Here is a 13,281-nt window from a genome sequence, read left to right on the forward strand (position 1 = left end):
TTTCCCGCTCTTTGACGAAAGAGTAAAAATAACCCTCACCCTTTTCTCCTCGTGCTCCTGGCTCTCCATTACTACCTGCGTGGCCTTTGGGTCCTTGTAATGAGAGAAAGGGGTAGGGGAGAGAGAGAGGAAAGACGGATAATGGAGAAAGAGTTAAGATAGTCAAGCGGAGTAGGGGAAAGTAGTCACAAAAAATGACAGAAAAGGAAGACAGCGATAAATTAGATAAATCAATTAGTAAAGAAATAAAGGAAGGGAGAAAGAAAGAAAACAAGAGAAAGCGACAGAGGGAAAATGAAAAAAAAAAGCATTATACAAGGAAAAAATGGTCAAAAATATGAAAAAAATACCGAAAAAAAATCAAGAGAGGGAGCAGAAGAAAAAGAAAAAAAGTATTAAAAAAAAAAATTGAAAAAGAGAGAAATATTGAATTGCACGAAACAAAGGAAAATGGGGGAAAAATGAAAAAAAATATTTTGTTTCAATAACAAATAACAACAGGTAAATGTTTGCTTTACATTCCACATCAGAAACTTCCTGATCATAGAAAAAAAGAGCACTATACGTATACTCCCAAAATCAATAACATTTGATGTGACTATATGGATCACCGGGATGGATCATAACTATTGACTTGATAGATGAGCGAAAATAAAACATTTCTTGATAGAAAATCTACAATGACGTGATTCACTTTTCACCAATCGCACAGCAACATCTCAGTGTCTCTGCTTACATTGCAATGTTTTCATTAAATTTTATTTAAGAAATACAATGCATAAGTAATGCCATCGAATACAGAATGATTTGGGAAGGAGAAATGACAAAACGAATATTTCTCGTGCTTTATCACAAATACATAATGCGGTTGAAAACATAATATACTTGCTTTTATCAGATGAATACATATGAAAATCAGTTTGACGTGGCTACAAATAAAGAACACTATACAATATTCAATATCCGTTATGCATACGAAGAAAGAATGATAGTTTCAGTTCCTTCAAGTAACAGTGGATAAAAACCATAAATATAAATAAAATTAAGTCTTTCCATTTACCTCGATCTCCTCGCTTCCCTCTCGGACCAGCCTCTCCTATACATGGATTTGAAAACAGTTATCCAAAGAATGAATTTACATCAGTTGAATGGAGAAAATAGCAGAAAGCGCCCCAATTTTAAGATACATAATAATGAATTTTAGGTTTATAATATTCAAGAATTCATTAGTTTATTCAATAAGAAAAGTAATTTAAAAATGTTAATGCAATCAATATCAAATGACATGCAAAATCTGATGAAAGGTTTGCTATAGGCGAAGTTGCAGAATTGGAGGAAAAAATTCACAGATTAAAAATTACCAAGTAAATATGACCTACGAGTTGATATAATGAATTAAGAGAGAAAAAATAGAGAAGTGAACCTTGTTTATCAAGAGAATTGCACAATTTGGTTCTGCTACTATAGATTCCTATGGGAAATACAGTATGATACAAGATCTAGTAGTTATCACTGAGGTTATCATAATGATCACCGACAGTACATCAGGGAATTACATACCACGTGTTCCTGGGAGTCCCCTCTGACCGATCTGACCAGTAAGCCCTGTCGGACCAGGATCTCCTTTTGGACCTGTATAAGAGAGAACACAGACAAATATGAATCAATAGTTAGGTGTCGTGGCTGATCCAGAGGGAGGGGGGGGGGCTAGCTGGAAGGGGATGGGTGAGCGGGCCGTACATACATAGGTCTATAAACCTATCAAAAACAAACATGAAAAATATTGTTTGGGACTCTGGATTTTCTATTAATCTCTTTTTTTTTCTTACCATTTTTTTTTTTTTGGGGGGGGGGAGTCAGTCCCATTCCTGGTGAGCCCTGTACTTTTGCTGGTTGGATAATTCATAGAGAGTTGTGAAGGTACGGTACCGTGTGGTCAATCATTCGATCATTATAAGGGTAGAATATAAACTAATGTGAAAATTATTAAAAAAATAAATTTAAAGGACGAATATTTCTCCGATACCCGTCAACATTCAGTTCAGCTCAGCTCATTTGTTCATTAAAAAAACCCCAATGATTACAGATAATATATATATATATATATATATATATATATATATATATATATATATATATATATATATATATATAAAGAAATACACTTCGAATATATACATCATCAATGTAACCAGGCAAAAAAACTTAGAATAAATACAATGATATTCGTGTATAATTAGGTCTGTGTACATGCATGTGTACAGTAATAATGTGGGAACTTCAAATAGAGCCAATAGTGGCCTTGTGAGATAAAGTCTCATTGTCCTGGATTAAACGTAGAAAGAACATCGTCCTGGATTGAATATGTAAAAATTCTTTCTACCCAATAATTTGATTTTCTGATAAATCTCGAAATTGACATAAAATTCAAACTGTATACGTAAAGATGACGTGCATTAATCTCTACTGCGTGTGCGCGTGTGTTATATTTTGTGAATTGGTGCGTGAGGGTGGGGGTGTGTGTGTGTGTGTATGGAGATGAGGGTGGGTGTGAGTTGTGTCTAATTAGCAAATTTCTTTTATTAAGTTATAATTGTGAATTTAATTAATACTTCATTCATAGTTATCCCTATTTCTATGAACGACATATGCAGTATATCTAAAAATACCCGTTTGGTGAAATAATCATTAAAAACTGATCCGTCCAAAAGCGGCATGTGCAGGTGCCTCGAAAGACATCTTTCTATATCCATGATAGTACAGTCTTACATATCTTTCTGTCTAAGTACAGTCTTACATATCTTTCTATCTAAGTACAGTCTTACATATCTTTCTATCTATAAACATAATAAATCTTATATTTGAAGTGTGAAAATGTTGACAGAAGGAGAAGATACTGCCCGGTGTCACTGCTGTCACCCTCCCATTGGCGGTTGTTCTTTAAGTGGGTAGATAATGTTGATCCAAAGTTTATGGTATAAATCTCGACATTTGGAATGGAAAATCCTCTTCCATTCATAGCTGTCAAAGTTCACTCTGTCTCACGGATGTCATCTATTTATTTTAACAGATTGTATACAATCATACTTGTTTCTACGAGTTCACTTCAGAGTCACACGATAGCACTGGTATGTTGAAAAAAAAAAGATTTGAGGGGCACAATGTGCAGAGAAATTTGGGGCAAATTCCTAAACTGACCATTATGAATTGAAATTATATTTTTTGACATATTTTTACATACACAGTATCCTGAAAATCATTTCATATTTTACCCCGTCCTTTTTATTTCCTTTCGTTTCTTGTTTTTTTTAAATCGGATGTGGAACTTGTGGGGGCCCAGTGCCCCCAAGTCCCCTCCACTAATTTGTACGCCAGTACACGATACCATAGTGCTTGAGGAACAGACAATGATGACTGCTGTGTCAAGTTGCGTGAATTCAGATCTGATGTTCTTATCTTGATATATTTGGGATGAAAATCGACCAATATAGAAATCAATCCTTTAACAACGGTTGTCGATATTTTGGGGGTGGTTGATGATGAGTCGTAATTACTTAGCGTTGAGAGATTGAACCGAATTTTTTTTATTATTCTCTGTTCCTCCTTTCGTAGAGCAGGAAGCAATATCAGCTAAATCATTTCCAGGGAAATTGAAAGTCTTGTTCGCCTTGCCCTTGGTATTGTACCTTTTGATCTGACAACTGGCAATTTTGAAACTACCAACGAGGAAATAAACTTCAGCTTTGCTACAGTAGAACAATGGTCGCTGATTTGTATAACTATAAAACATATATTTTAATGGTCCCATGGTTACTATTTTCAAGGAGTTTATAAAATAATATGTTTTTATTTCAGATTGTAAAGAAGCATTACATAAGTATGAATCAAGTTAACCATGAAAACATTATAACTCATTTTTTTCATATATAGAACAGTTGATTTGAATAAGTATATTTACATACATTTCATACGAAATTATCTTGGATGATAAACATTATTTGTTGCTTTCTTTTATTATTATAGGTGATTGTGATTTGCTATGATGAATACTGGGGAGTTAAAAGGAGGGGAGTACTGAAGGCCTGATGCTGACTTTTCACACTGAAACGTATATACTAATTCAGACACGTTTATTTCTTTTGGGTGTCTTTCATCCTTTTGTTTCGTTCATCAGATAATTATGTATCACTAATGAGCCTGAGCAGCCACTGATTGCATCACATTGCCTGACATTCAACCACACTGATTTGGAAACCGCCTTGTAAATCATCTTTCTGATGGCAAGAAACATGTAATATTCATCAGGTTGAAACATACTCGAGACAGACCCTCGTCAAATATCCCTCAAACACATGATTCTCCAATGATTTCTCTTTCCTATCTTCTTTTTATCTGATCGACCAGTGCTAATTAGCACCACATAGTATATGGTACTCCAATCGTGTTATATGTTTTGCACGTTAAAAGGCAAGTACAGCTTGTAGTAAATCTGCCACTGAAGCAGCACGGAAACAAGAAAAGAGTTAGCGCACATATTCTATTTTATTGTATTCTCCAATGATTTTCATATTTCGCATTTTTTATCGCTTTATCATTTAGCTAACCAATTATAACCATTTCCTCACGAGTTCATTCTCACTGTCAATCCCTGCTTTCATCTTAAGTTTGATACCACCCTCTCCCTCACAGTCGTAATGCCTCCCCCTTTAATTTCTCGTTTTCCCTTCTGTGCATATCCATGTATCAGTGCCTCACGATTTTTTTAATGGTACAAGCCATCTGGAAATGGTAGAACGAATAGCGAATGAATAGCAAACACAAGGATTACAATAAGTACAATTACTTCACTATTATATTAAGCGTTAAGGCTAGACTGAAAGAATAAAAAAGGCTTTCGACTACACCAAACAGTTAAAGGTGTTAATCTTCTCCAACCCCTCCTCTTCCTTCATGACCTAGCTCAAAAGAAGAAACCTACACTGACAAGCAATGCCAAGACCCGTCAAGAGACAAAAGAAAAATACCTTTTAGCAAACAAAGCCAAGATTTTCCTCATCCAAAAAGAGCTCGGTAGAAATAGAACTATACCTCAGGGAAAATTTGACAGTGACAAAAATCCAGGTCCACGAAGAGGTTGTACTCTAATGGCTTCATTTAAAAGGAAAACCCTGAATGAAGTTGTAACCGCAAGTATAATGCATACGCTTCGCTTTTTACCAGGGAAGGGGTTATTGATGAAGAGAAATCACAAGCTTATAATATCATAACGTTAAGTTTCACCAGACCATTTACCTTTGTATGACTAGGAGCTTCATGTCTACACGAGGCAGAAGCTATTGATATTCTTGGTACAAAAATACTAATACTACTACTAATAATAATAAAAACGGCATATTTACCCAGGGTAGCCACTTAAGTTCCGAAAACTTCTCCCAGCAGGCCCTTCTATCATTATTACCCGGCTAATTTGTAAATGGTAAGAAAATTGTAACTGTTTTGTTTTTTTGCGTTTGATATTTTGAGTTGCGTTAAATTTGGTGATGAAGGTAGTAACCTTATACATGTCTCACATTAATGTATATATATATTTATCTATCTATTTAGTTCAGCAATAGGGTTCTGGATTACAAGTTTAAATGATGTGAAAAAGATACACTCACTGAAATAAACTTGTAGTGGATTTTGCCCAATGAACTGATTGAACTAAGATTATTAGATAATTGGAAAAAAATAGTATACATACATGAATGGTTCTGAGAGTGTCTTTATAGGTAACATCATCACCGAATAGTCGAAGATTAAGAACATACAACCTGATACATGAACTCAAGTACAATGGAGATCAAAATTTAACACAATATCACAATTCATTCAAGCATCCCTAATGTTATCCCTCAAAACAAAAGGATACCGCTTACTTTTCTTCTGAATATTGGTGGTAAATGATACCGGAGAATAATGCCTCTTGCTATCATTCATTCTATATTTCTTAACGTTATCTGACTATTTAACGGAGATACAAAGGTCTCTCAAAGCGAAAATCCTCACATCAATGGTTAAACGCATCTCTAGCGCATCTATGGTTTCAGTTTGTCCACTTGTTGATGGGTTTCTATATACATCAGATATGATGGTTTTTCGATAAAATGTTTGCTCAGATGAAAATCAGAGTGTTTAGGTCAAAGCCTGCTCAGTATGGATCCATTATCTCTCTCGTCCTTATTCATTGTTGGGTAAGCATTATTATCTGGGTAGGCCTATGTGAATGTTTACAGCCTAATGAATATTGGTCAATCAAATACATGTATCAATCGTATATAATAATAATAATAGCCAATTTTGATAAAGCGCTTTTCTCATAATGGCCCAAAGCGCGTTACAGCATACTATTACCCCGGTCATTGGATTCATTTCAATCAAGCACGAAAAGTGCACAATTTCCACTCCCTATTATGGCGCTGGCAAAATCAAACATACAATATCTTTCGCATCCTACCGGGTACCCATTTAGCACCTAGGTCGAGAGTGGCAAAGTGTGGATTAACGCCTTGCCAAAGGACGCTAGACCGCGGTGGGATTCGAACACACGACCCTCTGTTTACAAGGCGAGAGTCTGAACCACTACACCACGGCTCTTCCACCTGTATATATAAATATATATACATGTAAATGTGAGAAATCATACGTTTACAGCAGTTTTAGCAACTCTTGTATTGAAATATGTTGTAAAAGGAATGAAAGGGTAGGTAGCTCTGGGGAACCTTGATCAGTTAAGCTACGCCTACCTTTGTTATCGTTATTCATTCCATTCTCCAGTGATCTAGATTCTTGTTACCTTGTCAAATTATGAGTAATAGCCTGTTTTACTCAGGGTAGCCACTTCAGCTATTAGTTAGATCGACTGTCTCCCAGTTTACTTTTCCCGACACTACACACCAGAACAGATTCCAACAAACACCGAGCGCCTGTTAGGAAGAGGTCCGATTCTTTAATGTAATTGGCCAGTGCCTAGACCAACAACAACATGAACAAGTACTCCTTTTCCTGAAGCATGCAAACCTTAAGGAAAAGGGGCAATGCCCGATGTACACACTGCGTGTACATCTTTTAATACCTGGGATGTATTCTAGGCAAGTACTATTATCATAAGATTACTTACAATGCTTAGACAACTGAACTTCTGCATCTGGCCTGGTTTATCTTCAAACTGTCACACATATGGAGAAAACTATCCCAGTCTCATCGTTATTTCTCGTATATATTGGGAAATTTCTCCCATAAAATCTTGGACTTTGGAAATCTTTTGTCATTTGTCATCCTGTCATTTGCTGATTGAAATCAATATTTCATATTCTAAACCTAGCTTTGTGGATTTCCTAATGAAAGTTATATATATTCATAATTTTACATTCACCTGTGATACCCCTTCATATAGCACCCTTTCCTGTTTTATCATTGAGGATTTAGAAAGCTTTTGACTGTGTATCAGCTGCGATAGAAGCATCAAGGTCACCTTCCCATCCTATTGTATAACAAATTAATAAAATATTCATGAACCGGAAGCTATATTTGAATGGTCACAATCAGTCATTCGTATTTTACAATTAGACTCAGTCAGAAGGTCTATACTTCCAGCTAAACTCCCACCATCCCCATGGTTAGATATCTTTTCTTTAATGCCTGCTAACAACGAACATGTTTCAACTCTGAACTTATATTTTTATACACTTTCTCCTCAGTGTATGGCCTTCTCTGTATTCCCCTTTCTATACGAAATCATGGGACCTACGCTGTAAAACTCACTTCCACAGGACCTAAGAAATGCAAACTCTACAATTTCCTTTTAAGAAGAATTTGAAGTTCCATTTTTGTCAACATGTTTTGAATGAAAGTTCTCACACTCTTCCCTATTCCTCTTTTACCTTTGTCTTCAGAAACTACCTTGAGCATTTTTTTCGGAATTGGATAAGGCATTATAGATTAAAATATCTTGTATTGATTATTGAACATTGGTAATCGTTGATATTATCTGCTAGTGGAAAAGTGATGATGAGCAACCAGAGTTGCGAGTGGATGATCCTCCAAAAGATCAAACGCAACGCACTTTACGGACTTCCTGTGTGGTCTTTTTTTTAGTTGCGTATTAATGGCGGTCGTTTCAACTCTTCTGATAATACGTCTACATCTACCATAGATACAATTCATGTAATGTAACCGCGTAACATTAAAAATTCAAATCAATGTCCATCCTGCTTCACCAAGCTTATATCACTAACAGCTGAAATCATGAAACACATTTTCTCTTTCAGCAAACGAAATGAGTTGAGTAGCTGATGACATTCGACTATTGCTTGAAATTGGTGACGTTTCGTAAAAGACGCCCCAATGTTTAACGAAATGTACAATTATAATGCAACTATATTTATGTTCATTAACCCCCCCCCCCTTAAACAAATCCAAAAGGACATGAATCCATAAATTTGAAATGACAATCACATATGAAATGGCTATTCTTATTTATATTAAATAACGGAGTCAATGTATACGTATATAATACGTTTGATATGCCGATACTACCACAGAATTTACTTTACATTCTCTCAAACGCACAAGAAAGCTACAGTTTCATCGCTAAGATATTATCTACGAGGTCTGTGCTTTGACCGATTCGAAAAGCATGAATTGCGCCTCACACTTCCTGGTATTTTCATCTACGCCTCGTGATTGTATCAGGACACGCCATGCTTCCTTATAATTAGGCATTTAATTGAGTGAAATTGAAAGCTCGAGTGTGATGTGCAAAGGTTGCAGGCAGGTGAAGGAAACTGTAAGATGGATTGATGATTAGAACATGGACAAGAGGTCAATAAGGTCAGGAATAGGAGGGCAGTAATGTTTCTAAGCTCGTTAAAAGAGAATTATTAATAGTATCGTTGCCCCTTGAGAAAGAGCATGCACATAGATACCTGTATGTATATTTTATGTAATTTGTTTGTTATTTTGATGGAAAAGAAATATTGAAATCTTAAAAGAAATGAATAATATGGATGATACTAGAAAAAACAGAGTTGGAAACAACCATTATTATAGCTCGGGAGAATAAATTGAATTTCAATGATTGGTTCAATTTTAACATGTCAGAATTTAATATTGTATTGAATCTTGAATCTCTAATTTATATCACTACTATACTACTACTACTATACTATTGTTACTAGTCTACTACTACTACTACTACTACTTATTATTATTAAATATAGCGCTTATCACATCATCAAAAAAGGAGATAGAATATCGTAATGTGTTCCAGACTAAAGCAAAATAAATATAGGTATACACTTTGTCAAGTGTGTAGAAAGAGCAGTTTCAAATCTAGGTAATTTTCACTGGTATAGAATTCAGGAAGTTATTTCATATAATCCATAGGCGAAAAAAAATCGGCATTTAACGACCGATCACGGAAAATATCCCCCCTTATGAAATGCTTTCTAGGCAAAATGACACTTAAAACGTGCACTCTAAAAAATATTGGGTAATTATGTGTCCCACCAATATTGGGCATTTTCATTTATCCAGTGGGATGAAAATTTTGCCCATTCTAATGTGATTGCTGCTTACTTTCTAACCGTACTGGACAATATGCTTCCCGCATTTGGTAAAATACTGCCTACAAATTGGTTGGACACGTAATTACCCTCGTGGTGGTAAAACAATTACCCAATATTTTCATAATGTATAAGATTCTGAGGGATTTATTGAAACTCAACCTTTGTAACATAAATGTAAGTATTTGATTTCGAATGTTAATGATGTTTGATAATACATGTTGTAATACTCTATAACGATATGAAGTGAATGAGTCTTAGAGAGAAAAAAGCATAGGTCGCAGTGACCTCTTATTAACAATGTCTATATCAATCGGTCATGCCAATTCGAGTGACTCTCGGCTTTTAATCTCAATTTAGAATTCACTGGTGAATGAAGGAAGTGTTTGATATGGCCGACTCCTACTTGATCGTGTGAGATGATAACATCTTATCGACATCAACAGAATCCATCCTCTCTACTTAAATTCCTCCAGAGATGTGCTCCATTGAGATAATTTTACTACCGTTTTTATTATAGTCGGGATTAAAGGAACAAGTTTAAATGTGTGAAAATAAAAACACTTACAATCCAGTGCTGTGAAGTCATCAGACATAACTGATTTAAGATACAGACAAAATGTTGTTCACACATAACCTTTTAATGGTGTAAAATGCAACCCCTTAAAAAAAATACATTGAGATTCGAGAATCCAAAACATAAATTTAGATTACACATTCTTAAAATGCATGGTGTCTTACCGATTTAATGAAATTGGTTTTAAGTAAAACATGTATATTACGCTAAATCAGCATACAATTGAATAGTAATGGTAAAAGTTTTAAGGTCAATTCAACTAAGGTGTTTGGTAGTTGATGGGTGTGGTGTGGATGTGTGTGAGACGGTCTGTGGGGGTGTATGAGGGTAGGCTAAAACTAGTTGAGACGTTATAGTGGTATCAAAATTGTGTCGCGTTTTTCTCCATGGTAATGTAATGATATTTATTGGTATTTGATTTTTCAAATCTAATGACATGGCATAATATTTATTTGGATGTTAGTTTGGATGAATATAGACTTACATTAATTCAAAGTAGCTATACAGACTTTCAATGCACATTTTAGGAAGTACATCCGAGTTCTTATCGTAGCGGTTTGGGTAAGTGTACGGTATGGACCCATTATGCTTGACACATATTTCGTCATGCCATCTTCAATGTTACCCATAGTCTGTAAGGATCACCTTAAACAAACCAATCCGTTATGCTGCTATATTGTAACGCAAAGCTCGAGTGCTGGCATCTTTAAGACACCTTTTACCGTATCTCAGAACATCGCAATACGAGACATGAACGCAAAGAACATCTTTAAGCTACCTTGTAGATCACCGAGTGGGTTTCCGAATAGAAGAGAAGTGATGTATAGATTGTTACTGAAGATCTACTTAATTGAGTTGGAAGATGCCTCTTCTTTACCCTTTAATGATAAGAATCAGTAATCAAGCGAGCGCAGGTCCTCTTCACTGGATGGAATACACTGATAAAAAGCCCTCCTAGATTTTCTACCAGACGTTCTCGGATAGGGTGACACTGGGAGAAGCTGAAAGAGACTTCCATATCTTTCCTAAGAAATATCTAGGTAACTCATTACGTTCAGTTTGTGTAGAGCTGGAAAAGGCGTTTTTTAAAGCTTGATGAAACTTTACTTTTGAAATGAAAAGTATATATTAGATAGGACAGGTAAATCAACACGATAAAAGAAACACTAAAAATTCAATATGATATTATTCCCACCGATTTTCACAGTATCCGTACTGTTAATTCAAGAATGTTGTCCTATTGCAAGACATTTTTATGTCACCGCGTCAAAGCATTTTTCAAATACAATTAAAGCCATTTATCACAGTAAGCACAATAACAGGAAAATAATGTTTTACCTCTTGGGCATTCATCGTTTGTCCAGTTACAAACATTTGCGATTGATGAAAGCTGAAAGAAAACAATGAGAAACAGAAATTAGATATTAATAGTCGTTTGAAAATCATTTTCAGACATTTTCCCCCTCCGATATACCAAAGTGACTATAAGACAGAAACACAATTTCATTTCTGATCGATTACGGCATTCAAAATTAAAATCATTTGGGATTATCTCATTACTAAAGTTATTACCATGTAAAAGAAAAGAAATACGTGTAATTATTTCAGAATATTTTAAATTGGTGAACACATATTTGAATAAAAAAAATGGCACAGCTATGATCATGTATAAACCTCTCCAGATTGAGAGTTCAATGTATTCCAAACTTCTCCGTTACCTGAGTAAAATTTATGTTGGTTGACACCTACAGGTTAAAGTTTAATGCACATCATACGTTATTGGAATGTCATCATGATGGGAAATAGAGAACTTGATCTTACAACAGAATTTATGTTACATCCCATACTTTCATTTTTTTGGAATCAGGGTCCTCTTAAAGCCCCTGTCTCATACCGCTGACATTGCTGAAATCACCACCAAATATCCAGACCAACCGAGATTCTGGTCATTCTCTTGTAGGATATTAAAATGAGTTATGCTTGGTTGTCATATATTCGATTTCTTTTGGCCGAGTGTTTTGGTATACTTATTATCATGAAAATACTGTTTTTTATTCCCATCGCACAGTTTTTTTTAATCTATCTTCTTAATAATCTCATCTATTTCGAACATTCTTTATCTATCGCAGGACTACATAAAAATATTTTCGTTATGGTTTCATGTTTTCTTTCCTTATTTGCACTAGTACAAACTTACTGAGTTGTTTCATCATGTCTGCACATATATATGATCTACCTTCAGCTATTTACTCGAACACACTTTGACTGATTGATTAGGGCTTTTAAGATTAAAACATTCAAGAGCCAGTAATATCACCGTTGGGATACTATGAAATATGAATGGCTGCTTTTCTACATTGACATCAAGGCTTTCTGATATAGTTCATGATAAATGCTCTAGGTGTGTTGGGTGTAAATATCTTATGAGAAAACGTGACCTACTTACACCTGTCTAATGGTAGAATGTATTTGAAATTGGGTTGGAAAGTCTATAAATTACTTCTTTATGTTTAATAAAATGAAACAAAACATTGCATTAGCCTTTATTATATCCTAGTATCACGGTTACAGAATTCAATTCATTTATATCAAAAGATACGTCCAGTCAAGTCCTTTTGTCCTTCGGAAATTGATAGCAGTAATTATGAACTATGATATTCTACAATCAAATATGTTTCCTACATTTTGACAGCAATATTCAAGAGAGAGTAGATAGGAGCAAGTTTGTTTTATCAACAACTACTAATTAGCCTTTTAACAAGTTTAATGTGCGTTGGTGTGTATGGCTTGGTGGTGCGTAGGTGATGTGTGGTACCTAATATTTGTGGTGTGAGGATGTGTGTGTGCGCGTGTAGGTGAAGGTTGGTTGTGTGGGTGTGTTGTTCGTCCGTATATGAATCATGTGCGTTGATTTATGAGGTTGAGGGGGTTTGAGTGTTGAGTATTTTTTTTTGGGGGGGAGTATGGTTTGTACGTAAGAAAAGAGGTGATGTTTATTGGACAAGAAACAAATATAAAACATAATAAAGTTGTTTTTCTCTTTGCCTCTGAATATTTTGAGATTTTCTTTAGTTCAAGAGCAATAATATTGTGCTCTGC

General features: G+C 35.1%; 1 protein-coding gene across 1 annotated transcript in view; it reads right to left on the bottom strand.

Moving 5' to 3' along the window:
• The window catches only part of LOC121415458 (collagen alpha-1(XV) chain-like), a gene marked incomplete at its 5' end in the record, with an annotated part of 34,465 nt that overhangs the window by 12,531 nt on the left and 8,653 nt on the right, over nucleotides 1-13,281 (bottom strand). The window contains 4 exons of the mRNA XM_041608662.1: nucleotides 40-93; nucleotides 1,061-1,096; nucleotides 1,561-1,632; nucleotides 11,521-11,572. Coding sequence (XP_041464596.1) covers nucleotides 40-93; nucleotides 1,061-1,096; nucleotides 1,561-1,632; nucleotides 11,521-11,572 — 214 coding nt within the window. The remainder of the gene's footprint in view (nucleotides 1-39; nucleotides 94-1,060; nucleotides 1,097-1,560; nucleotides 1,633-11,520; nucleotides 11,573-13,281) is intronic.

The sequence above is a fragment of the Lytechinus variegatus genome, chromosome 5 (genome assembly GCF_018143015.1).
Source record: "Lytechinus variegatus isolate NC3 chromosome 5, Lvar_3.0, whole genome shotgun sequence".
Classification (NCBI taxonomy): domain Eukaryota; kingdom Metazoa; phylum Echinodermata; class Echinoidea; order Temnopleuroida; family Toxopneustidae; genus Lytechinus; species Lytechinus variegatus.